The sequence below is a fragment of the Pyricularia pennisetigena genome, chromosome 3 (genome assembly GCF_004337985.1).
Source record: "Pyricularia pennisetigena strain Br36 chromosome 3, whole genome shotgun sequence".
In the NCBI taxonomy this organism is placed as follows: domain Eukaryota; kingdom Fungi; phylum Ascomycota; class Sordariomycetes; order Magnaporthales; family Pyriculariaceae; genus Pyricularia; species Pyricularia pennisetigena.
Window position 1 is genome coordinate 3,504,363 of NC_043742.1, and position 21,558 is coordinate 3,525,920.

General features: G+C 52.5%; 9 protein-coding genes across 9 annotated transcripts; 5 read left to right on the forward strand and 4 right to left on the reverse strand.

Annotated features, from left to right (window-relative positions):
* Positions 1-1,412: 1,412 nt before the first annotated feature.
* PpBr36_02698 (uncharacterized protein) lies at positions 1,413-1,860 on the forward strand (the record flags this gene model as incomplete). Its single annotated transcript, XM_029889876.1, has 2 exons — positions 1,413-1,645; positions 1,689-1,860. 2 exons carry the CDS (start codon positions 1,413-1,415, stop codon positions 1,858-1,860), a joined length of 405 nt encoding a protein of 134 aa, XP_029753329.1.
* A 12-nt stretch (positions 1,861-1,872) lies between these two features.
* PpBr36_02699 (uncharacterized protein) lies at positions 1,873-3,315 on the forward strand (the record flags this gene model as incomplete). Its single annotated transcript, XM_029889877.1, has 3 exons — positions 1,873-1,959; positions 1,995-2,315; positions 2,407-3,315. The coding sequence occupies 3 exons, from the start codon at positions 1,873-1,875 to the stop codon at positions 3,313-3,315; spliced, it is 1,317 nt and encodes a 438-aa protein (XP_029753328.1).
* Positions 3,316-3,857: 542 nt separating this feature from the next.
* PpBr36_02700 (uncharacterized protein) lies at positions 3,858-5,164 on the forward strand (the record flags this gene model as incomplete). The annotated part of the gene is made up of 2 exons (XM_029889878.1): positions 3,858-4,099; positions 4,243-5,164. 2 exons carry the CDS (start codon positions 3,858-3,860, stop codon positions 5,162-5,164), a joined length of 1,164 nt encoding a protein of 387 aa, XP_029754314.1.
* Positions 5,165-6,898: 1,734 nt separating this feature from the next.
* Positions 6,899-8,825, forward strand: PpBr36_02701 (uncharacterized protein; the record flags this gene model as incomplete). The annotated part of the gene is made up of 2 exons (XM_029889879.1): positions 6,899-7,531; positions 7,593-8,825. The coding sequence occupies 2 exons, from the start codon at positions 6,899-6,901 to the stop codon at positions 8,823-8,825; spliced, it is 1,866 nt and encodes a 621-aa protein (XP_029754313.1).
* Positions 8,826-9,307: 482 nt separating this feature from the next.
* PpBr36_02702 (uncharacterized protein) lies at positions 9,308-10,178 on the reverse strand (the record flags this gene model as incomplete). Its single annotated transcript, XM_029889880.1, has 2 exons — positions 9,308-9,790; positions 9,930-10,178. The coding sequence occupies 2 exons, from the start codon at positions 10,176-10,178 to the stop codon at positions 9,308-9,310; spliced, it is 732 nt and encodes a 243-aa protein (XP_029754312.1).
* Positions 10,179-11,603: 1,425 nt separating this feature from the next.
* On the reverse strand, positions 11,604-12,776 carry PpBr36_02703 (uncharacterized protein; the record flags this gene model as incomplete). The annotated part of the gene is made up of 1 exon (XM_029889881.1): positions 11,604-12,776. The coding sequence occupies one exon, from the start codon at positions 12,774-12,776 to the stop codon at positions 11,604-11,606; it is 1,173 nt and encodes a 390-aa protein (XP_029754311.1).
* Positions 12,777-13,711: 935 nt separating this feature from the next.
* Positions 13,712-15,658, reverse strand: PpBr36_02704 (uncharacterized protein; the record flags this gene model as incomplete). Its single annotated transcript, XM_029889882.1, has 1 exon — positions 13,712-15,658. The coding sequence occupies one exon, from the start codon at positions 15,656-15,658 to the stop codon at positions 13,712-13,714; it is 1,947 nt and encodes a 648-aa protein (XP_029753387.1).
* An 899-nt stretch (positions 15,659-16,557) lies between these two features.
* On the forward strand, positions 16,558-17,874 carry PpBr36_02705 (uncharacterized protein; the record flags this gene model as incomplete). The annotated part of the gene is made up of 1 exon (XM_029889883.1): positions 16,558-17,874. One exon carries the CDS (start codon positions 16,558-16,560, stop codon positions 17,872-17,874), a length of 1,317 nt encoding a protein of 438 aa, XP_029754310.1.
* Positions 17,875-20,059: 2,185 nt separating this feature from the next.
* PpBr36_02706 (uncharacterized protein) lies at positions 20,060-21,437 on the reverse strand (the record flags this gene model as incomplete). Its single annotated transcript, XM_029889884.1, has 3 exons — positions 20,060-20,628; positions 20,708-20,882; positions 20,982-21,437. 3 exons carry the CDS (start codon positions 21,435-21,437, stop codon positions 20,060-20,062), a joined length of 1,200 nt encoding a protein of 399 aa, XP_029753386.1.
* Between the last annotated feature and the right edge of the window lie 121 nt (positions 21,438-21,558).

Here is a 21,558-nt window from a genome sequence, read left to right on the forward strand (position 1 = left end):
TTGCTTCTATCGGCAGTGCATCTGCAAGATATCAAATTTCCCCACAGAGGCCTGCTTTCGCCAAATTCATCCGTCCAAATCTACACTGAAACGACCAAATCCTCGTTTCTTAGTGGAGGCAAAATCTTGCTTCGTCGTTTGTCCCTAGCCTCATGCGGAAAATGCAGGTACAATTGCATGCTCATTTATCTATCCGGGACGGCCAGGTGGGAGCTTTTTGGGTAGCGAGCATGGCTTGTCATTCGAGGAAAAACACCAAGACATCATCCCGGCCTGGGGTGCAGGTAGGGGCAATGCTTAAAGCAGTGTGGGCAGGGGTATCTACCGCAACGCCGTTCCGTTGTCGAGAATGGGGACAAGCTCTTCTGGACGACCTAGATGCGATGCTAAAAAAAAAAAAAAAAAAAAAAAAATTGGATCACATGAGGCACTTGATTTGCAAGAAAAGAATGCTGGGCAAGTCAAACGATTATTTAAAACCTGGGCCAAGAATATGGGAACCGTTCGCGTTGCGATGGCTGACTGGTGGGTTTTTATTCTTTTAATCATTACTAATTGCACAAGAGAAATGAAGGCTACACCTTGTTTATGGTAAAGTACATACTCCAGTCGTCAAGCATCCTCATTGAGTCCAAGTAGCTATGCTGGTTGTGTTGTCTTGCCTTCGTCAGTTATGACCACCTGCAAGGTTATCATGGTGGTTAAGTCCCCGATTGACGGCTTAATGAGCTTCCGCAAGAGGAATGATTTGCTCGCGGGAGGGTGTAGGGTGGAATACCTAATGGGAACACAAAGATTCCGGGAAGGCTGCAATAGTCAGCAGTAACGATAGGGCATTGCAGAAGCACAGCAGACGACTCAGAAAAGGGTGATAGACAGCGGGGTAGCAAGGACTGCGCGCTTGGCAAAGTGAACACAGAATCGCAGTCAGGATTTGAGTACCGCATCGACCTAGATTTGGACTATCTTGGTCTAGACTAGACCTAGTCGGGCTAGGCAGTCTTGGTGTGTATTAAACAATGCCCCATTCTCCATTCCCTGTGTTTCATCTCTTCAGTCTTTACTAGTCACATGATTCTTTTTCTTCAATGTAAAACCTGTGGTTAGGATTAGGCGACAATACAACAGAGTATAGTAGCTGTTACTTCCTGTTACCTCTTGCACAAGTAGATTTAAGCCAAGGAAGGGTACCTGCGGGGTCTCCCGAAACCAAGCCCAAATTCGGTGCGGCTGAGTTGATGACGAGGATCAGCTGAGCCAACCCGTTAGTGGCCTAGAGAGAAGTTGGCCGTGTTGCCAAAGGGCGATGGGTTGAAGAAAAGGTTCAAAATGTAAATTACAAGCCGACAAGTATGTTAATGTTGCTTCAATATATCGTCTAGATCCCTCATAACACCCCTGTCGGATCCCAAATGCCCCGATCAAATATAGAAACCGGACTACGGCGTGGTGCCAGGGCCTCGTTGTTGCTCTGCGCTACCAGCAGCTTGACGACCAGACTGCTGGGGCTGTCATGGAAAACCCTCACCTCGACGACAGGAGCTACGCTGTTGGTTGGCTTTGCGCTGTCGAGGCCACGATGCCTCACTGTTGACTCTATAGCAGGAGCTCACGCCCTGTCCAGCATACGAAGCGATCTCATATCGTTGGGTGCCTGGAAAACATTCGGAGCCAATTTGCATCGACAGTAGAGTTTTTCATCTATCACCTACCGTTCTGCCCGCTCTTTACCAGCTCAGTAGCTACTACCAAACGCGCTATCTCTGGATCGACTCCATCTGCATCAACCGGCGCGACGCCTATGAGAAAGGATCTCAGATCACACTGATGCGGGACATACGTGACCGTCTGGCTGGATAGTATATCACAGCCATGGGGTGCTTGCAAGATGCTCGTCGGTCTGTGGCACAAGATCAAGTTCGGAACGACCTAGAGCGCGACAGCCCTGTGCCGTTTTCTGTCATCCCTGATTTTTCCGCATCTGGGCTATACAGGAAGTCTCTTTGGCTGTGCACCCGGAGACCGTCACAATACTCACATCGATGACGACGCTCAGCTGGTCCAATATGGTCTCTGTCATCGCGGCCGAGGCGTTGAAGCTCCCACTGGGGTTGTTGGATGTCGTCTTTATGGGCTATCTAGGAATTCCGGATCCACAGAGCGCGTCGAGGCGTCTGCCAACTCTGCTGAGTATGATGGAAAGCTCTGGTGCCACCGAGCCGCTGGACTTCGTATGTGCTTTTCTGGGCCTCTTGGATCCCGAAGACCCTGTTCATGGTTGGCTGAAGCCAGATTATAGCAAGAGTGTCGAAGGCGTATTCGCGACAGTTGCCTGCGGACTGATTTACAACTTTGGACGAAGGCAAGAGCTGCAATGAAGTATTGTCGTACGCCGGAATCAGGTAGAATAACATATTAGGGACAGGGTTACCCAGCTGGGTTCCAGACTGGACAAGCCAGGGCAAGCGGGCGGGGACCTGGACATACCAGCAGCACTTCAACCGTCTCTCCCACGCGTTTCAATTCAACCCATCGGGCGGATCGGCACTTGACATATCTTTCCCGGACCCCAACGTGATGCATATGCGAGGTACCCGGTTCGACCGCATCGCTGACGTCGGACTAATGTTGAAATACATCGAGCACTATGGCCCGGAGGAAGACGAGGCGACCTCTACAGCCGACATGCTCCTGAATCACTTTCGGTCTTGCGTATTAGTACTTTTCAAGGCACGCAGGCCATATCCCACCGGTCAGAGACTGCACGAGGTCTTCTGGCGATCGTGTGTCGGGGACAAGCAGTTTGCGCGTCATGCATCTGATTCTCTCGGGGAAGCGTGCCGGGTCTGGGAGGTGATGGCGATGCGCTGTCTGTCTGTGGAATGCACCAAGGGTAACAGAACCGCCATGGAGGCGCTGGAGGAACTTCGGGATGTAACGCAGGGATTGCTGGGCGACGAAGAGACTGGGCTAGGTGTTCTGCTGCAGCTGGTCGGGCTGATAATTTCAGACTCGGCAGTTACAGAGGATCAACTGCTGCGGACGGCAATGGAGTGGAATGCTGCGAGGATGATGTGCTGTGCTGGACGAGTATTGTGCGTGACCGAGGACGGGCGGGTTGCAATCTGTCCGCCGAACACACTTGTAAATGATGTGGTTTGCATTTTCCATGGTGTCGGGACGCCGTTCCTGCTGCGGCAGAGTTTAGACCCCGATTCAGCAACGATGGAGCTGGTGGGCGAGGCTTGTTTGCACGGAGCCATGGATGGGGAGGGCGCTTCCTACCACGAACCTGAAATTTTCATTGTCGTATGACCCCAGTATGGAAAGTCAAGCGTCTCATCGGGATGCGAAGTCAGCAGGAGTCGAGTTGAGTAGAGAAAAAAAAAACCGGTAATGTGAACTGCCGAAAATCCAAAGTTGTCTTGCTACAAAGTCCCTGCTTCGGAGAGCGTATGTTTACTGTTCATCTGAATGCCTGTACAGATAAATTTCTGTCGGTATGGGATCACTTGTCCTGGCCTTCAAAGCTGTCAGTTGGAGTCAGTAAAATGGACTGGGGTCCGACTTTGGCGCACAGAGCTAAATCTGTTGCATGCTGAATGCGCGATTGCCGAATCGCTTCTTTTCCGAGGCTCGCATGTGTCAAACCTTGGACGAAGACACCAACCCACAAGGGCCATCCTCCAATCATGCGGGGTACGAGCTGAAAGAGCTCAGCTCCAACATCTACAAAGCCCCAGTTGTGTCTCGATTTCGCCTTTGTTTCCTCTTTTATTGTCCTTTCTTATGCCTCGAGCAGTCTGGTGTCGAGTTTGTTTGTAGAAGAGGCCAACGAACCGAGGACCGCATCAACCATGTCGACGACCACCGCAACCAAGGCCACCAATGGGCCAACATCTGCAAGCGCATCAGCCGGGCCTTTTCAACCGAGACTTCCACTGGTAAAGAGGATAGTGTGCTGGATGCAGGCAATGGCTTTCAGCGGCTCGATGAGCGCCGTGAAGACATTGAAACCGGCCGTTGACAGGATTTTCCCCCAGCCGTTCCACCCGACCTTGATAAAGAAGTATCAGTCACGGCCTGGGCTTCCGATTCGGTAAGTACTTCAAATGGAGCCTAGCCTAGCATCCTTCCCATACGTATCCTGGCTGGGAAGTGTTCATTTACCCCATATACCGACCTAGTCTACCTAGTCATGGCAGCGGGCACATGTTGACTGAACCCTTGCTCGATTTCCAGGGTCTTCTTCCCCAAGGATTACGACCACGTCAACCCCCAAGGAAACCCCCTGCCATGCCTGTTCACCATCCACGGTGGTGGGTTCGTCGTGGGCATCCCGGACTTTAATGATGATTGGAACCACCACTTCAGCAATACCCACTCGGCGATCGTGATCGCTCTCAACTACCGAAAAGCCCCCAGACACCCCTTCCCCACACCGATCCATGACGTCGCGGCCCTCATCACCACGGTGCTCGACGACCACAAAGACCTGGCTCGCCACATCGACCCCAACCGTGTAGCCGTCGCTGGCTTCTCCGCCGGCGGGAGCCTTACCCTGGCCGTAAGCCAGCTACCCCAGATCCGCTCCAGGATCCAGGCCATCGTGCCCGTATACCCGGCGTGCGATTTCGCAACCCCGACGGACGTCAAAGTACGGCTGAGGAGATACAAACCGGAGCTGAAAGGATTCCGAGCCCGCCGCAGCGACTTCCTCATATACATGTTTGCTTGTTTTAACTGGAGCTACATCCCCGTCGGTCAGGACCTGACGGACCCGCTCCTCAGTGGAGAGGTCCTCCCCGCGTCGTCCTTGCCGAAACGCGTGTTTATCATCGCGGCCGAGATGGACCTCCTGGCGCACGGCGCATGGAGATTGGCATGCAGGCTGGCCCGGAAGCCGGTGCCCGGACATGATCAACAGGTTGGACGGCCGGAGGTGCAGCCACCACACAGGCTTGTCCTGGACGACGAGGCTTACCACTGGATACAAAAGACCGAAGACGGACGGGAGGTCAGGTGGTTGCTCGCGCCCGATGCGGTGCACGCTTTCGATATGGAGGCCAAGATTTTAGCGCCTTTCGACAATGTCATGAAGGCGGATTGTAGGGCTAAGAGGGATCAAGAGATCGAGTTAATCGGGAGGTGGCTTTGGGGCTAGTAGAAATCTTGACCTCGAACCCTGCATGTGTCGGTAGTCTAAGGGATGTGCTTCCGTGGCTGGACCTTGCACTTGTAAGCTTGTGTCCCAATTTAGTGAAAACACCAAGAGACTTCAAGTGTACATAAGACTCAAGAGTGCATATGAAAGATTCCGTTTCTATAGCTACTTTGAAAAGAGACTCTGAAGTAACCATGTTGCCCTGGTACATGGAAATATGGAATTCTGGTTAAATTGTTTACTTGAAAATGCCCATAATCTGCTGCCAACTTTTCCTTTCGTTGTTCATCGCACAAGAAGACCGGTCATTATCCAAGTCTCGGGTAGTGCTTGAGAGACAAAGACCAAAGCCAGACTCAATGATACATTTGAACTGGGTATGAGTCTGTTGATTGGCTCGTCAAAGACTCTCCCTTTAGATATTTGGACATGTCAGCCAAAATTGAAATTGCAGTGATCAAAGTCCATCATGCCAAAATCAAACCCGCCCAGCTCGCCCCCAACCTCCGCCAGAACGCCCCGTCTGCGACCAACACATAACAGCAGAAAGCTCAAAAGAACCTCTAAGCTTTATGGCACAGCCAAAGAAGCCCGTACTTCATCCGTTGCGCTTGAATGATGATGAGATCCCAGAATTAGCCATTGGTAAACCCATGACAGACTTGCCAGTTTACACGCCATCCCGTCTTGCTGTCGCCCAGCCAGCTTGCAGGTAGACGTTCCACAAGACAAGGCATGGGACGTCATGATATGCAGGGTCTGAGAGTGTGAGCCATCCGTACCTGCCGATGACCAGGGAAACCTCAATAGAGCTCAATAGAGGGGACAACCTCAGTATAGCGGACTGCTAGTTTACATTACGAGACTACATGCTAGTGACTACGATAGGCACTCGACCAATCTCGATGGATCACATCTAATTGCCTTGTACCGTACGTTCTTTTCAACTGTCCTCGGGGATAGACCTCCTTGAGATAGATGCCTTGATGCAAATGTGACTAACTTCACGATCATTGGAATCAGGAAAGAGCTGCAGTAATTTTGGCAGGGGACAGTGTATATAACGTGTGGATCTATTTGGGGAGATCAAGTAGAGGAGGACTGGGGACAAGGTGGGGCCAAGGTATTGCCCAAGGCTTGGGCAGTAATGAAGTGAGTTGAGGGTGAGAGCTGGCCGAGGAGTGGTATACAAGGTGATGGAGAGGAGGACGGAGGATCTGGCTGTACTCGAAAGTAATCTTGGTGATTGAATTGATCAATGATGAAGATAAATGGCAATCATGGACACCGAGGCAATAGTGAAAGAAAGTTGCTAGCGGTTCTCTATCTATCCAAGCTGGCCCGCAGCTCAGTTCCTTGCTAGCAAGTAGAGACCCCATGCAGCGAGTAGTTACCGTGGACTTTTATGAACCGGCCGAATGGCAAGGAAATCCGTTTAGGAAACCACGGAGCGCCTTCCCAATTTGCAAGTCTGGCTCTCTGCCGTTATCAAAAGTCGTCAAATCTCCCAATTATTCTACCCTTTGTCCCACCACTTCTCTCTCTCTCTCTCTCTCTCTCTCTCTCTCTCTCTCTCTCTCTCTCTCTCTCTCTCTCTCTCTCCTCTTTTCGAAAGAAATCATCCTACCGTCCCCACATCTACACAAACATCACCTATCCCAAGCCGTGTCGCAACCTGTCATCACCACCTATCAGATTGTCATCTAAAGAAATCAAACCCTACACAAGGAAACCATGTGTCGCTCTTTCAGCCTCACAGAGGTTGTCATCACCAACGTCTCGGGCAGCTCGAGCTTTGACGAAGAGACTCGTATGGCTGCTCGCAGGGCTCTCGGACAGAACAGAGACCCTCACATCTGCCACCCAACTCCCTATGAGATCCGGCGACGATCTGACCCCTCCCTCCCGGAGCCTTCGGGCACCATCTACCCCCATCCTCTCGTCAACCCCATCAAGGAAGCCCCTCTGTTGACCGAGATCCGCGCCTTTTACCGGCTCGAATTCAAATTCAAGGGCGAAAACCTCGACATAGTGTGGCAGGAAGGCACAAACATCTGCAACAAGGGTCAGGGAAGAATCATGGGAGACGTTCTCGTCGACCCCGGTAACTCCATTGAGATCGTCACTCATCTGATCCAGCACTACATCAGTCAAACTTACGCTCCGCTCGACCCTGTCGGCGAATCGGGCTGCCTGTCCGAGCACTTTGGCGACGTGATGGGCGTCATGGCCAAGATGTGGCAGGATCGTCTCACTGCTCGCGATGGCGACTGGGGCATCGGCCGCAAATGCTTCATGCCTGGCCACGACGACATTGCGATCAGAGATGTGAGAACGCCGGGAACTGCATACAACGACCCTCGCCTGGTAAGTTCATTCTGCCCTCACTCGTCATCTCAGATCCTGGTCAGAGCTGACCACTTGACAGGGCAAGGACCCTCAACCCATTCACATGCGAGACTACGTCCACGATACCACCCCTCCCGGCATCATCGACCATCGCAAGGGCAACCACGTCAACACGGGCATCCCGAACCGTGCTTTTGCAATTGTCGCTCTGGCCTTTGGTGGCTACGTCTGGGAAAAGGCCGGCCAGATCTGGTGGGCTGCAATGACTTGCAGGGCCGTGCCCGCGAAGTGCAGTCTCTCCAAGTTTGCCCTTGTCACTTGCTCGATCGCCGAGCAGTTCTATGGCCCCACCGATGCCCGAACTGTCCGCTTTGCCTGGCAGGAGGTTGGTGTCCTGAGCCCTTCGCTGTGGGAGCATATGAGTATTTTCACAGTTTTGATGAGAGAAGAGCTCGAGGACGAGTATGAGGCAGAGGTGGCTCTTGCAGCTCAGCAACAGACGGATGAGCAGACTGATGAGCAGTCCAACGGGCAGTCAGAGCAGCAAGTCGAGGAAGAGTCTGAACAAAGCTCTTCTCCGTCTTCGACCGAAGCCACAAGCACGCGTCCTGGCTCCCCTGCGTCTTGGACCACAGATGACGAGAACGCTACGACGGTTCAGGGCACACCTGCCCCTCCTACTCCCGAGTTTCCCCCCACTTATGATGTTGACGACGATGAGGAGCAGGCCATGTTTACACCCCCTACCACGAGGATGCCATCGCCCGCCGGCCGTGACTCCAGGCCCCATCCGACTCCCATCAACCCTCATGGCTACTCGGAGAATGTGATCAACGGCGCTCTTGCCGCTGCCAACTTCATCATGGAGAAGGCGGTTGAAATGGACCTCAGAAGGCAGCAATGCGAGGCCAATGAAAGAGAAGCTGCACTCATGGCGGCTTGCGGACTTTCGCCCTTGGTCGGACAGTCTTATACTTTCGAGCGGCGTTCTCGAGGCCGGTCCTCGGTCAGAGGATCGACTGTCGTTGGAAGAGTCAGCTTGGTTGGCAGGACCTCTCCTGGTGTACAGATGTCTGCTGTTGGAGAGCCGGCCTCGACAACTTCATCCACTGCTAAGGAACAGTCGACCGTGCCTTCTACTTTGGGTGTGGAATCCACAGACATCAACGGGCCCGGCGCCCTTGACATGTCTGCATTCACTGACGACGATGGCCAGGATGTGGTTGACCGTGACCTTGTCATCCGCAACGCTGGTACTGAGGTTGGACGCAGGGCCCAGGGTGGTCACGGAAATTGCAAGACCACCTTCTGAAGAAGCTGGGCTGAAACCGAGATGCTTCAGCGTTTCATGATTTCTTCAGTGTTTCTGCGACTTTTAAGCAATGAGCATGGTTTACTGCCAAGATTTTCGAGGCTCTATTTTCCGACATTGACGAGAGCAATCACATGGAGACATTGTAATTTGTTCTTTTTCATCATATTACCAGGCCGGCTTGCGCAGTCAATTTGATTGAGCATTGTGTATCTTTTCTCATAACATATTTTCTAAGGCGGCTTTGCGAGGCGGAGACTACGGTACTCTTTTTTTTTTCCCGATTGGGTCGAACGGACTTGCAATGTCCTGATTTTGCATGCTTAATCAACATGAGAATAGGCCTGCACTGCCGTGGTTTGTATTTTTTATCAACCTTGGAAGGACCAAGGTTCGGATCATTGTTAATTAGCTATCTTAAGAGAACAAACTCGAATCCTACACTGATATTTACACAAAAGACACGACGCTTTCGACTCAATTCATTCAGGAGGGGTGAGCCTATCCATGTTGGTGACGATGGCGTCGTGCCAAACGTCGGCCATCTTTACGAAGCCCTCCTCGCTCGGGTGTAGGTTATCGCCAGGCGCCAGGTCGTCGACCGTGATGAAGCCCGTGTTCATGTCGGCGAGGCCCAGCCGTGCGCTCATGGGGTGGGTCAGGACCAGATCCCTGACCACGTCGTTGAAGACGGCCGTGCAGCTCTGCAGCCCGGCGTCCTGCTCCCGGCGCGGCAGCAGCGTCGACGCGATCAGGAAGCGGCTCTCCTGCCCCGCGGGCGCAAAGACGGCGTCGATCATGGCGGTGTAGATGCGGCGCGCCTCGGTCGCGTTGACGCGCTGCGAGCAGTCGTTGGTGCCGACGTTGAGCAGCAGCAGGTTCGGGAGGAACTGCTCCACGACGCCCTTTTCGCGCGTCTGTTTCGCCAGCGCCTCGGTGCGGATGCCTGGGTAGCCTTCGTGTTTCTGTAGAGGGGACGGATGTGTCAGCTATAGCTGAATAGTTTCTTTTTTTGTTCTGTTGTTGCAACAGTGAAAACTGTAAAATAATGCATAGACTGTAAAAAAAAAAAAAAAAAAAAAAAAAAAACACAGATACACTTACATTATTCTCCATGTCGCCGTTGCTCCTCGTCCCTACGTAGTCCACCTCCCAGCCATCGTTGACCAGCAGGCCCGCCAGGGGCTTGCGGTAGCCATTGGTCAGGACCCCGCCGCCGGTCTGGCCGGCGGAGATGGAGGCGCCGATGACCATGACGCGCAGCTCAAAGTCGCCGGGAACCACGGTTGCGCTTGTCATCCATCCCAGGCTGAGCAGGAAGGCAGGGAAAGCGCGTGGCCAGTCCGTCTTCATTGTTGCCCTTTTGTTCCTTTTGGTATGTGGATATGCGTTACTTCTTTTTTTCCTTTTCTTTCCTTTTGGCAGAAGGGTTGATGTTGCTTTGCCCAGGGATGATTGTTGTAGATGGCGTGAGGGATCTGCAAGAGTTGATCAAGGTCGGATGGCCTTTTGAGTGTTCCGACGCAAACGATATGGGAAATCTGGTTTCGATTCGCGGGAACGGGTGTTCTATGTAATATAATCCTGTCCTCCTCATTCCCTGACACAGATCATCGTGCAAAATGTCGTCCCCTGACCCTGGCTGAGGCTGACATTGGACGGGTTGGGAAAAAAAAATTAGCTTGTTCCCTGCAGGCCGCCATCTCTAGCCAAGATCCCAAAATCTGACGGCAACCAAGAAAAGAAAAGAAAACCGACAATTGCATATTATCTGAGGGATGGAGCCGCAGAACAAGAAGCGCGCATCCTTACCACCACATCCCACGGGAGATATGCCGTGGCAGCCGAAAAGGAGATCGGATCCAGGGGGGGCGAAATTAAGGATATAAACGCGCCAAGTCGATTAGCTGGAAGGACTGTAATCCTAGCGAAGCATCAAAAAAATAAATAAATAAAGAACGAAAAAAGTGCTGCGTTTTGCATTGGTGCATCTGCGCGCCCAGCGGCAAAACTTGCAGGGTGCGTTTCAACTGCTGCCTGGAATTCACAGCCCGAGATTGCGGAGCGTGGTTGTAAGCAAAAACGGGCCCCCGGCCTGGTTGGACGCGGTTGGGGGGAGGGGTGGGATTTCCGTGGGCCCATGACGTTTGCGGCTTGACATTGCCCGGGATGACGGCGATTAACTTGATAGGGGGGGGGGGTGCTAGCGCCTTTGTTGTTGTTTCTGGCTCTATTTTCGCCCAGAGGTCAGCACTGGCTCGACGTTACTGACAAATATCCCCGGCTGCCGGCGAGCTTTCTAGGGGTGGCATGGGTCTGTATTTGGCATCCCAATTGTCAGCGCTAGAAGGGAGCAGCCCGACGATCAATCGCTCTTTACTCGTTTGCCTTCCCTATTTGTTTTTTTATTTTTATTTTTTCTCTGTTGTCAGCGGATGAACCTCCAACCGTTTTAGGCAGGATTGGGAGGGACGAGGCCCTTCCGGAGGCTAGCTCGGCGACTGTCTCGCATTTCACGATCCCATGCCCCTTTATTGGCCTTTATGTTTTCTTGATACTTGTCAATTAATCTTCGTTTCTTTTTTTTTTCTGATGTCCAGTATGAGAAGTTGCTGTTAAAAAGTTCTGAACTCAAATCCTGAATATGCTTCTATTTTTAATCCTAAAACTCCGGTGACAAATACAAGTAAGTGGTGTTGTTCTGTACCTCCTCTTTATTAAAACCAGTATATTATAGCACGAGGACGTTTGGAAAGTAATCACTCGTGACAAGGTCTCTTATGCCTTGATGCCCTGCTCCTCGTCAATCAACTTGGCTTTCCTAAAGTATTCGTATAGTGCTGCGTCGCCGCCCTCGGCGTTGGCATGGCCCTTGCCGACAACCATCAGGCTGTCTCTGAAAGCAAACTCGTATATTGCGGTTCCGAACAACGTCGCAGGGATGTTAACCAGCATCCCAATGGGCGCATAGCCGTGGTATGTAAATGCCTCGCCGCCAAAGAGGATGCCGGCCACAACCCTGGCGCCCAGATCTCTCGCGAGGTTGGTGCTGAGCGTGACGCCTCCAAAGCCCCAGATCATGTCGGCGTAGGCTATGCCAACGATGAAGGGAATAGCGGCGGGACAGACAAATGGGTTTGACGGGTCGAGGGCGGCCCAGACCACAAGGGCAATAAAGGCGTCGGCGACGAACTCGATGATCAGCACAAAGCCTAGGCTTTGATTCTGTTGCGGGTAGGAGCAGAAGATGGACGCGGGGGTATGCGCGCCGACCAGCGGCAGGCCTGCAGCCCTACGCGTGGCGGCAAAGTCCTGGATCTGCTCCCAGTACAGGACCATAATGGTCAGGGCGGCGAGGAACGCGCCAAAGATCTGGCTGATGATGTAGCGCGGCACCTTGCGCCATGAAAAGTGCTGCCAGATGGCAAGACAGAGGGTGATGGCCGGGTTGAAGTGACCACCTGAAGTCGGGGCGCAGGTGATGATGGCTAGTGCCACGCCCATGCCCATGCCCCAGCCGACCTGGAAGATGGAGCCGAAGCCGGCCGCGGAGTTCTTGTCGGTTGCATGGTGCAGGGTAAAGGTTGCGATGGAAGCAAGGCCGGCGAAGACGAAGAAGAAGACGCCGGTGGCCTCGGCGATGCACTCTCGCAGCCAGAGGGGCCGGTGGCGCTCAAAGGCGAGCCGGCGGGTGGAGATGGGTGGGTACGGCGGCAGTTGGTTCTCGACGTGGTGGTCCAGGATGGAATGGACCGCTTGATCGACCTGGTGGTGGCTGTGGGGAGATGCGGGTTTGTGGGGTGTGGTAAAAGACATTGATGGAGAGGGCGTCAGGAAGACTGGACTGTCCCCGTGGTGAGTGTGGGCTGGACTGAGGAGGTGGAGAGTCTCGTGCGTGGGGTCATGAACAGGGTCATGAAGATGGTCTGATGAAGAAAAGTATGCTGCCATGGTATAGTTTGAATGGCGGCAACGTCGATGCTAACGATGATGTGTAGTGTTTTGAGTAGGTAGGTGCTGCTATGGCTGATGAACAGTAACGAAACAAGACACCGACTAACCCTTTGACATAGGCCAAACCTGAGGCCTTTTATTCTGTTTACATTCTAGGCAGATTAGGCATGTTGCCAAGTGCAGGTGGTGTTGTGCGTCTCCGTGGCCTCCCTGGCCTCACGGGAGCTACCGTATCGGCGCATCCTACTTTCTTCATCTAGAACCAACGGTGACAGCGATAGGATGCAGACAAGCTTTTTTGACCGCTCGTTAATAGCTGTTGTTTGGGTTAACATGTTGGCAAAGCCTCAGAAAATGCCATGGATCAACGGCTCAATCACGCATGAAGGGGGGTGAAAGCCTTCCACCGGCGAGAAAAAATCACCTGTTCTGGGCTCGTGTAGGGAAGCGAGAGGAAGAAGTTACAGCGACATTGTGACAAGTCGCAACCTGCAAAGCGCCTGCCAGGTCGCTGCTATACGCCCCCCATTGGCTGTAAAAGTGGGGTGGTCCAAGTCCAGACTGCACTGCATGGATGCAATCTGCCCACAATTCGTCACCGGGTGCAACCCTCATCTCGAACTTGGGTCTAGACTAGACAGAACCAAGAGAATGCTGAAGACTTTGTTCGAACTCGAACAGCTCGACATGTTCAACCACAAATGACAAAATTAGGATTGCAGTAAAGAGGTCGTTTGGAAAAGTCGAACTTCAGTCGACTGAAACCTTTTGCACCAAGTGACGATCGGCAAGTTTTCTTTATCTTTTTCTGGATTCTGACCCAAGACCGAATCATCTTCCCTGCCATCATCCAATACTAACTTTTCTCTATAGAGACAAACTACATGTCATACCATACATAGATTTATTCCCATGACAGCAGCAGCTTTCTTTCAGACCAGTACAATCTCGCCAACCTCCCCTAGGCCAAACGCTTGGCCATCCATCATCCCGTGGACATAGGCTGCGCCCACCAATTGCCATGTTTTATCATGAACTCCCGACCGGGCATCATCTTGTGGTCGCAGGACGCAAAGAGTTGCCCCGCCGACAAGCATTGCAATTTTGTCTCCTTCTCTGGTGTCATTTGGAACCAAGCAAAACCACCCATTGCAAGACTCGGCCAGCCTCCCATCTGAGCAATATTGCATCACCACTGCGCCCATCATGTTGTCTTTACCCAAGCACCAAACGCGCCGATCGCCTTGCTCATGCAGAATCGGGGGCCATTCGACCGGCTTGAAGGCATTGGGAATTTCCTCGGCCAGCATGTCCCGACGCTTGGGATAATTTGCCGTCATTGTTATCGCCCCTGCCTCCCATGCCTTTTCTCCTGTCAAGGGATACTCGGCGTTTTGGTCCAACACCAGCTCGTCGAGCCTCCCGTTGGCAAGCCGATTGATAAGCTCCGTGTCATTCATTCTTTTGGTATCAAATTCTAGCCCAATAATCTCGGTCAATCGCTTGACGCTGTCGATTACAATCCCCGAAAGACTCAAACGTGCCAGCTCCAAGTTCACATGCCAAGGGTGCGAAGACAGAGCAAGTCCTCCTGATGCCGTGTAAGCTGGTGTTTTTGGCGAACCGGGAATGTGCGTCTCGATAGGTATGGGCATCATCTTTGCATCTTGGTCATTAATAGTCCATAACGTCGGCACCCATGTCGGAATGTGCTCTTTAACCATACTGTGCTGGCGCAGGCTCATATCACACCCGCTCAGCAGGTACAGAGAACTGCTCTGCCTCAACATGCTCGCGACGGCATCCATGAACACTGTGGCTACCGGCAAAGCGTAGTCTGGGACGATTCCACCTTGTGCAAAATCGGAGCTTATCCCAAGGACTCCATAGATCTTATCTCGTGGGTCAGTGGCAAGCTGCAAAGGTAATTCGAGCAGCAAGGCTTCCAGACTTCCGAGAACGCGTGACCCCTGGACTTGGAACACGTCGACACCATCAAAATTATAGTCGTGTACGGTACGTCGTCCCCGGTATTCCTCGCACAAATCGAAGTCTACCAACTTCAATAACATGCACAGAGAGTTCATACACCTCCTGTTGTAAAAGATCGGGATGTTCTGCTGGAGTTTATCCCAACCCGACTCGGCCATATCATCCACCATCGTGGCCAATACATAGCCCATTGCCGGAACCCAAAGGTTTCCAACATCCGTACGCATGACGCCACAGACGAACGTCGCCTGCTGCGCCATGCTGAGCTCCTGCAGAATCCACACGCGGCAAAACCAGTCTCGTGTCAGCAAATCGAACATTCCTCTCATCTCTTCCGAATCTGCACCTCGCATGGCAACGGTTTTCCACTGATCCGCTGCAACCTCAAAGTAGTGCCTGTCTAGATTGCCGTCATTCCGCATCCTCTGGCCGATGCACATGGTCTCGAAGCAAATCGTCTCAAAGCAGGCAATCGCGGCCCGCGTGTGCTCGCCTTCGGGACCCAGCCAGATAAGCACCTCTTCGGCCGCCGAGTAGATATCCTTCATCCGCATCACCTGCGCGCTGCGCTCCGACAGGTCCGCCTGGTTTATGCACAGCGCGTCCACCCAGAGGTGATACGGCAGGTCGTCTTGATCCGGCTGGCAGAACTGGCGGAGGCACTCTTCCAGGCTAGCGTTGACCTGAACCTCTTCGCCATTGATCGAGATGGTGCGTCTGACTTTTGCATCCCCCCACGCGTAGGATAGAGCTTTGTACTTTGACCGAACAGATTCCAGAGGCGCCTGAACGAGCTTACAATAGACCAGACCGTTGTCACACGGGTCGAGCGGGCGTAGTTGCAAAAGGCGAATATCGCTCCCGATGAGGGGCTCGTACTGCAACATTGTTCTCGTTTTCTTATTTGCTGGTATAAGACGGGTGTGGCTCAGAGAAGTCGTTTTCTGTTTCGAAAAGCCTGCAGAATTACTTTGGTGGGAAATAATATTTTTTGAAGCATACAAAGGAGCTATTGAGGGGCGGCATATGTACGTTGCGGCCGTTGGCATGAACAATGGGCCTCGCCAAGAGGCGCGGTGAGCCACGTGATGGAACCCGAGGGCCCCTATCGAGGCCACTAGGAATGACAACAAATCCAACTATCCGCTGTAGGTTTAGGACAAGAGAGCGGTGGAGCCGCTAGTATCTATGCTCTGAGCCCTCAGCTCGGTGGCCGTGTTCTTTTGGAGTTCGACAGCGTTAGTGAAAAAGACTCTGGGCAATCACACTGCTTCATCACAGCACATAAAAGCGATCAAGTAAAAACAGGACGAATTATTGAGGGCCCTTTGGAAAATGAGATTGTCACGGCCTGAAGTGAATCATCCAGACAGAAGTACCAAGCTCTATCTCTAAAAACATATTATGAGAGTAAAAACATTGACGGCAAATCTGGATACCTTGGTAAGTTGATAACTAACCATGCAAAAAGTCTGCCTACTTGCGAGTTACCCGTTTGCAATGATACCTAGGAGCTTTTTTTGCTGTTTCTTTCATTTGGAATAGCGATATTCTTTCTGGACGCTTTTGGTTGAAAAAAGAATGGACGCCCAGGTAACCTCGCCGCTGACTCCTGTGCTTTAGGGGCATCACAAGTAAAAGTACTGTCACAAACGTATTCGAAAGAGGAATCCTGAGTATGAATAAATTCATATATCGGTGATCGCAGATGTCTAGAAAAGCCTGTGCTCAAGTGCCATGTCTTCTTCCTTGTGGGATATCCAGAGACCAGTGGCTATCAATAACAATGGACTTGCGCCTAGATCTAGATTACGGCCGTCTCCTGGACGAGACAGTCAGCTGGCTGACGGAAAACACACCAGCCCCCAGCACAGCAGCCACGAATCCGGCTTTGCCCTCGACTCGCCCGCCACCATCCTTGCTTGCAGCTCAGCCCAACCCTCACCCGACGCCGCCGAGCCACTCGAATCGTCCTGGCGAAGCGCCCCGGATGGCCCGTCCGGCCGACGCGCGACAGCTAATCTTCAAGTTCGGCGTCGAATTTCTCGAGGCGGGCAGCCCGCCGCACGAGCACGCCGTCCGCCGCGTCGAGAACGTACTGCACCACCACGCCGGCGAAATCCAAATCGGCGCCGCCGTCCGCCCTCCCGGCACGGAGGGCGTGACCATCTGGGAGCTGCGTCGCATCGCCGGCCCTGCGTCCGTCCACCCCGACGACTTCCTCTGGTTCGTGGACCTCGCGCCCCACCTGGGTCCGGCGCCGCGCACCGGCGGTCCCTGGACCGGCATCAAGATCAGCGGCCGGCTGTGCATGGGTAACAGGGTGTTTGGCGACTTTGAGCAGCACTGCCGTCTGGTGGTGGACTCGTTGAGGGGGAGGACGACCGGCCGCACGGGCAACGTCCCGCCGTTGAGGACGCACATCCCGAGGAACGCGACGACGTCGTTCTGGGTCGGCTTGAACATGGGCAGCGACGTGTGGGAACCCACCGTCTTTCGCCGCCTGTACATTTTCATGTACCTGGTCGAGCCGATCGTGTGCTCCATGTTTGTGCCGTCGTGGCGCAGCCTCCAGGACGACGCGCCGTTCGTCAGCCTCCGCGACCATGTGTCCACGCTGGCCATCCCGCAGGCGCCCATCGACGCCACCCTGGACAGGTTCCTCGGCACGGCGGCGGCGGGGCGGGACCTGCAGGTGATCAACTGGATGTGGACGTGCGAGTTTGGGCGGCTGCAGGAGCTGGTGCGGTCGACGAGCGCGCCACGGCTGGTCCTGCGCAGCCACCTCGTCGAGCCGGGCGCGGGGTCGTCGCCGTCGCCCAGGCAGAAGAACATGGTCGAGTTTCGATACCTGCCCGGGACGCTGGACATGGCGCTGCTGCGGGGATATGCAGAAACGTGTCTCGCCGTTGTCTACTTTTCCAAGACGTCGGATGATTTCCAATATGCCGCCCTGCTGGATGACATTTGCGAGTGCTTGGAAGAGACCGGCGGCATGGCGGATGCGAGGCGTCTGCTGCTCCAAGGCCTGGGGTTTGGAACGGACGTTGCGGACTGGTGGGAGGTTGTCATGCAGAGGCTCAATGGTAGGCATCGGGACTGAGAGCCGAGGCGGAGGTCTTGAGCGGATTGGACGATTTTGACGATTTTGGCGACCCCATGATCAATGCTGGCTGCTTTGCTTGCTCTCATGCGCATGGCGGATGCACGTCTACGATTCTATTGTATTTCACGTGCTCTAAAGTTGTGGTCGTTTCGAATATGGAATTCATGAATAGTCATAACAATAATGGCCGGGGCAAAGAAATGCACGTACCAAAAGTCAAATAAATACCATCAAGATGCGCATATCTCTCTCTATCGCCTGTCGTCCTCTCATTATGTGGTACTTGTGAACTTGTTGGGGAATCGATACCCATAGTAGGCACGAAAAGGGAAGCATTAATAATAGAGAGAAAAATGAGAAACTACCAGGTTTGAACCTTATAATATTAAATAGAGATACATGTTCAGTTTTCATTTCAGATTCGCCTAACTCTCTTTGCTACACCTTGACCGTAACCTCATATTTTGATGGAGTGTCGGGATTGGTGCCACATTTGCTGTCGATTTTGCAACTAAAATTATTGATATCTTGTATTATCAAAAAATCAACGGAGACAGTGGTTAATCATACCAGTCATAATTGCCATGGAAATACCTTCGACATTTAATCACTAGGTTTCACATCTGCTGCGCTAACTATGGAACTATTCCTCGAAAGGGAAACCGTAGAACAGGTCAAAGCTGTTTAGGCCCATCTTGTTTAATAACGGACAACGAGAGTGCCTAATTTCAAAGAAATTGTTGAACAGGGAAATTTATTCGCCAATTGCTTATCCTGAGGAATTTGATCTTGACTATGGTTTGCCCAAGTCTAGTATTGCTCTATATTTTGTTCGAGGTTGTCTTGAGATTGGGAATATACGGCCGTAAGCCTGTAACCGTCGCTACATTACGAAGTCTGAGTAGTGATTCAAAGCTCCAGAATTCAACTTTTATTAAGAATCACTGGAAAATGCGCTTCCAACTCGGCCATGCCGGCAGATAATCTCTCAATGGCAAAACTTTGATTTCATCATGGAATATGAATATAGGAATATATGAAATTATGATGTGTTGCAATATTACTTGCGAATAAGATTAGACCAGGCGAATTAATCCAGCGTGGGATGGCTGCGGCATATGACAGTATATTCAGTCAAAAATGATTTGTCTCATCACTGCAAGTGACTTGCATGGCATAAAAGACAACAAGGTCAACTCAGGATAGCAGTTTATGCGCATGAAAAGTCGCTCACGAGCTTAAGCAAGTAGCAGAGAGCGTCTCTAAATCTTTGCAGAGACCAAGGCAAAAAGACTGAATGTATTTTCTGGGCATACCGTCTCACAAATCCAGCAGTTGCAAGCTTGGTAAGTGAAGTTTCTTTTTCTAGTCAAGTTGCCTCAACATTGTTGGAAATAAAATCCACCAAATCAGGAACAGGGAAGCCAGGGCCTTCCTTTCAAGCCGTGCCGATTTGCAGGATTGTGAAATATGAAAAGCGGCTCATCTGCATTCTACCAACCAGAAAAATTCGAGGTAAGCTCTGACATGCAAGATCAAAGACATGTATATTATGCATTCGGCCTTATGAGAAAGAAGATAAAACTTCTTGTTTCTCTCATTCACCAGTTGACATCTTGACAACAGCCAAAGCTGACGTATCTTGGCGGTGATGGCTGCTACACCCAAGAAATGTATCTTACGGAACGTGGTCGTCAAGATCATCCCTGCACTAGCAAACAGTTTGTGAGCCTAACAAGGGTCCATATGATCAGAGTAATATTCCTTCATTCGCATGCAGTCTTTCATATCACGTTAAAGCCCTTTTTAATCCGAGAACCACACCGCGCGGCTCTTGTTTTTCTTATTTTTCGCCCTGTTGATGGCCTTCATTACTACCCTCGACTCGCCCGCTGCCCTGCAGATGCGATGACTTGAGATCATGGAAGTTGAATCCATGAAGCCCGGCCAGCATCGAGTCGCACACCATCAGCAGCCCTGTTCCGTTCTTGTTGAATGCACCCAACACCACGCTTCGCCCTGAGAGTAAACCAGGACAGGAAAAAAAAACAAAAAAAAAAAAAAAAACAGACTGATATGTACCACACCAATTTGCACAAGAATGTCCCTGAAACAGACCCAGAAAAGAAAAGCAAAATCCAAAAAGTCTCGAGAAATTCGTAGCCGACAACAACCACCTCATCTAAGGCTCGCCCCAGATCTCATCGGCAATGTCGCGGACCAGCTTCAGCTTGGCCTTCTCCTCATCGATGGAGAGCGGGTATCCGCTCTCATGCGTGCTGAAGCCGCACTGGGGGCTGACCGAGATGCGCTTGAGGGCCTCCTCGCGGGTCTGGCCGCTGCCCTCGGCCACAAAGTCGGCGGCCTGGTGGATGCGGCGCTTGACCTCGTCCTTGTCCTCGAGCCCGGGGAGCTTGGTGGAGATGACGCCGACGACGACGTTCTTGTCCTTGGGCAAATACTTGAGCGGCTCGAAGCCGCCGGCGCGCTGCGTGTCGTACTCGAGGTAGAAGGTGTTGACGTTCAGGTTCTGGAACAGCTTCTTGGCGATGATGTCGTACGAGCCCTCGGAGAAGTGGCGCCCGCCGATGAAGTTGCCGCGGCACAGGTGCACGCCCGTGTGCATGTCCGAGGGCAGCTTGGAGATGGAGTCGTTGTACAGCTTGATGTAGGCGTCCAGGAGGTCGTCCACCTCGCCGATGTTGTCCTTGTCCTCGGCCCAACCCTCGCGGAACTTTTGGGAGCAAAAGTCTGATAAAGAGTATAGGTGAGTTTGATGAAGTCAAAGATCAAAGGGGATAAAAAAAAAAAAAAAGCAAGTCCAACTTACAAGCCAGGCCAGGGTCGTCAAACTGAACGTTACGCAGACCGGCGTCGTACAGCTGTTGCAGCTCTTCTTGGTACACCTTGGCCACATCTGCAAAGTACTCGGCGTCGTTGGCGTACGCCTCGGGTGTGTAGGCGCGGCCCTGCTTGTATCTCATGTGGAACCAGGCCGGGGTGATCTATTGCGGTGGCACAGATTAGCAAAACAGGCGAGTATCCTGACATGGCTTGCAGCTTCATCGTCAACAAATATCCGCAGTGGATTCATCAATCCTCACCATGGTCAGCTTGATGTTCCCCCACTCCTCCTTGGGCGTGTTCTCCTGGACCAGCTTCAGCTCGTGCAGGTTGCTCTTGCACTTGTCCTTGTTGTGGGACAGCTTGGCGCCGGCGATGACGCTGTCTCCGGGCATGACCTTGCGGTCCTGCTCGATGAGCGACACGACGTCTGGGTGGTAGAGCCTAAACATGGACGCCTCGGCGTCCTGCAGACGCTTGGTGCCCTCGAACTCGTCCCACATGAGTCCCCAGAAGCGCGTGCGCACGTACTCGCCGCTTGTCACGGGCTTGAAGCCAAGCGACCGCTGCAGGTCCACGACCTCCTTGACGGCTGCCTTCTCGACGTCCGCGAGCTTGGAGTCATCGCCGCCGGCGGCGATGGACGCGCGTACGTCGAGCAGGTCCTGCGGGCGCAGCAGGGAGCCTACGTGCTCGGCGCGAAAGGGAGGGGCCATTCTTGTTGGTGGTTTCTTGTTGTTAATGTTTGGGTTTGGTACCAGGTGTTGAGTTGGGATTCTTGTGTAGATTGCTTCAAGTGTGTCGGGCTGTTGGCTTCTTTCCTAAAGACGTTGGTTG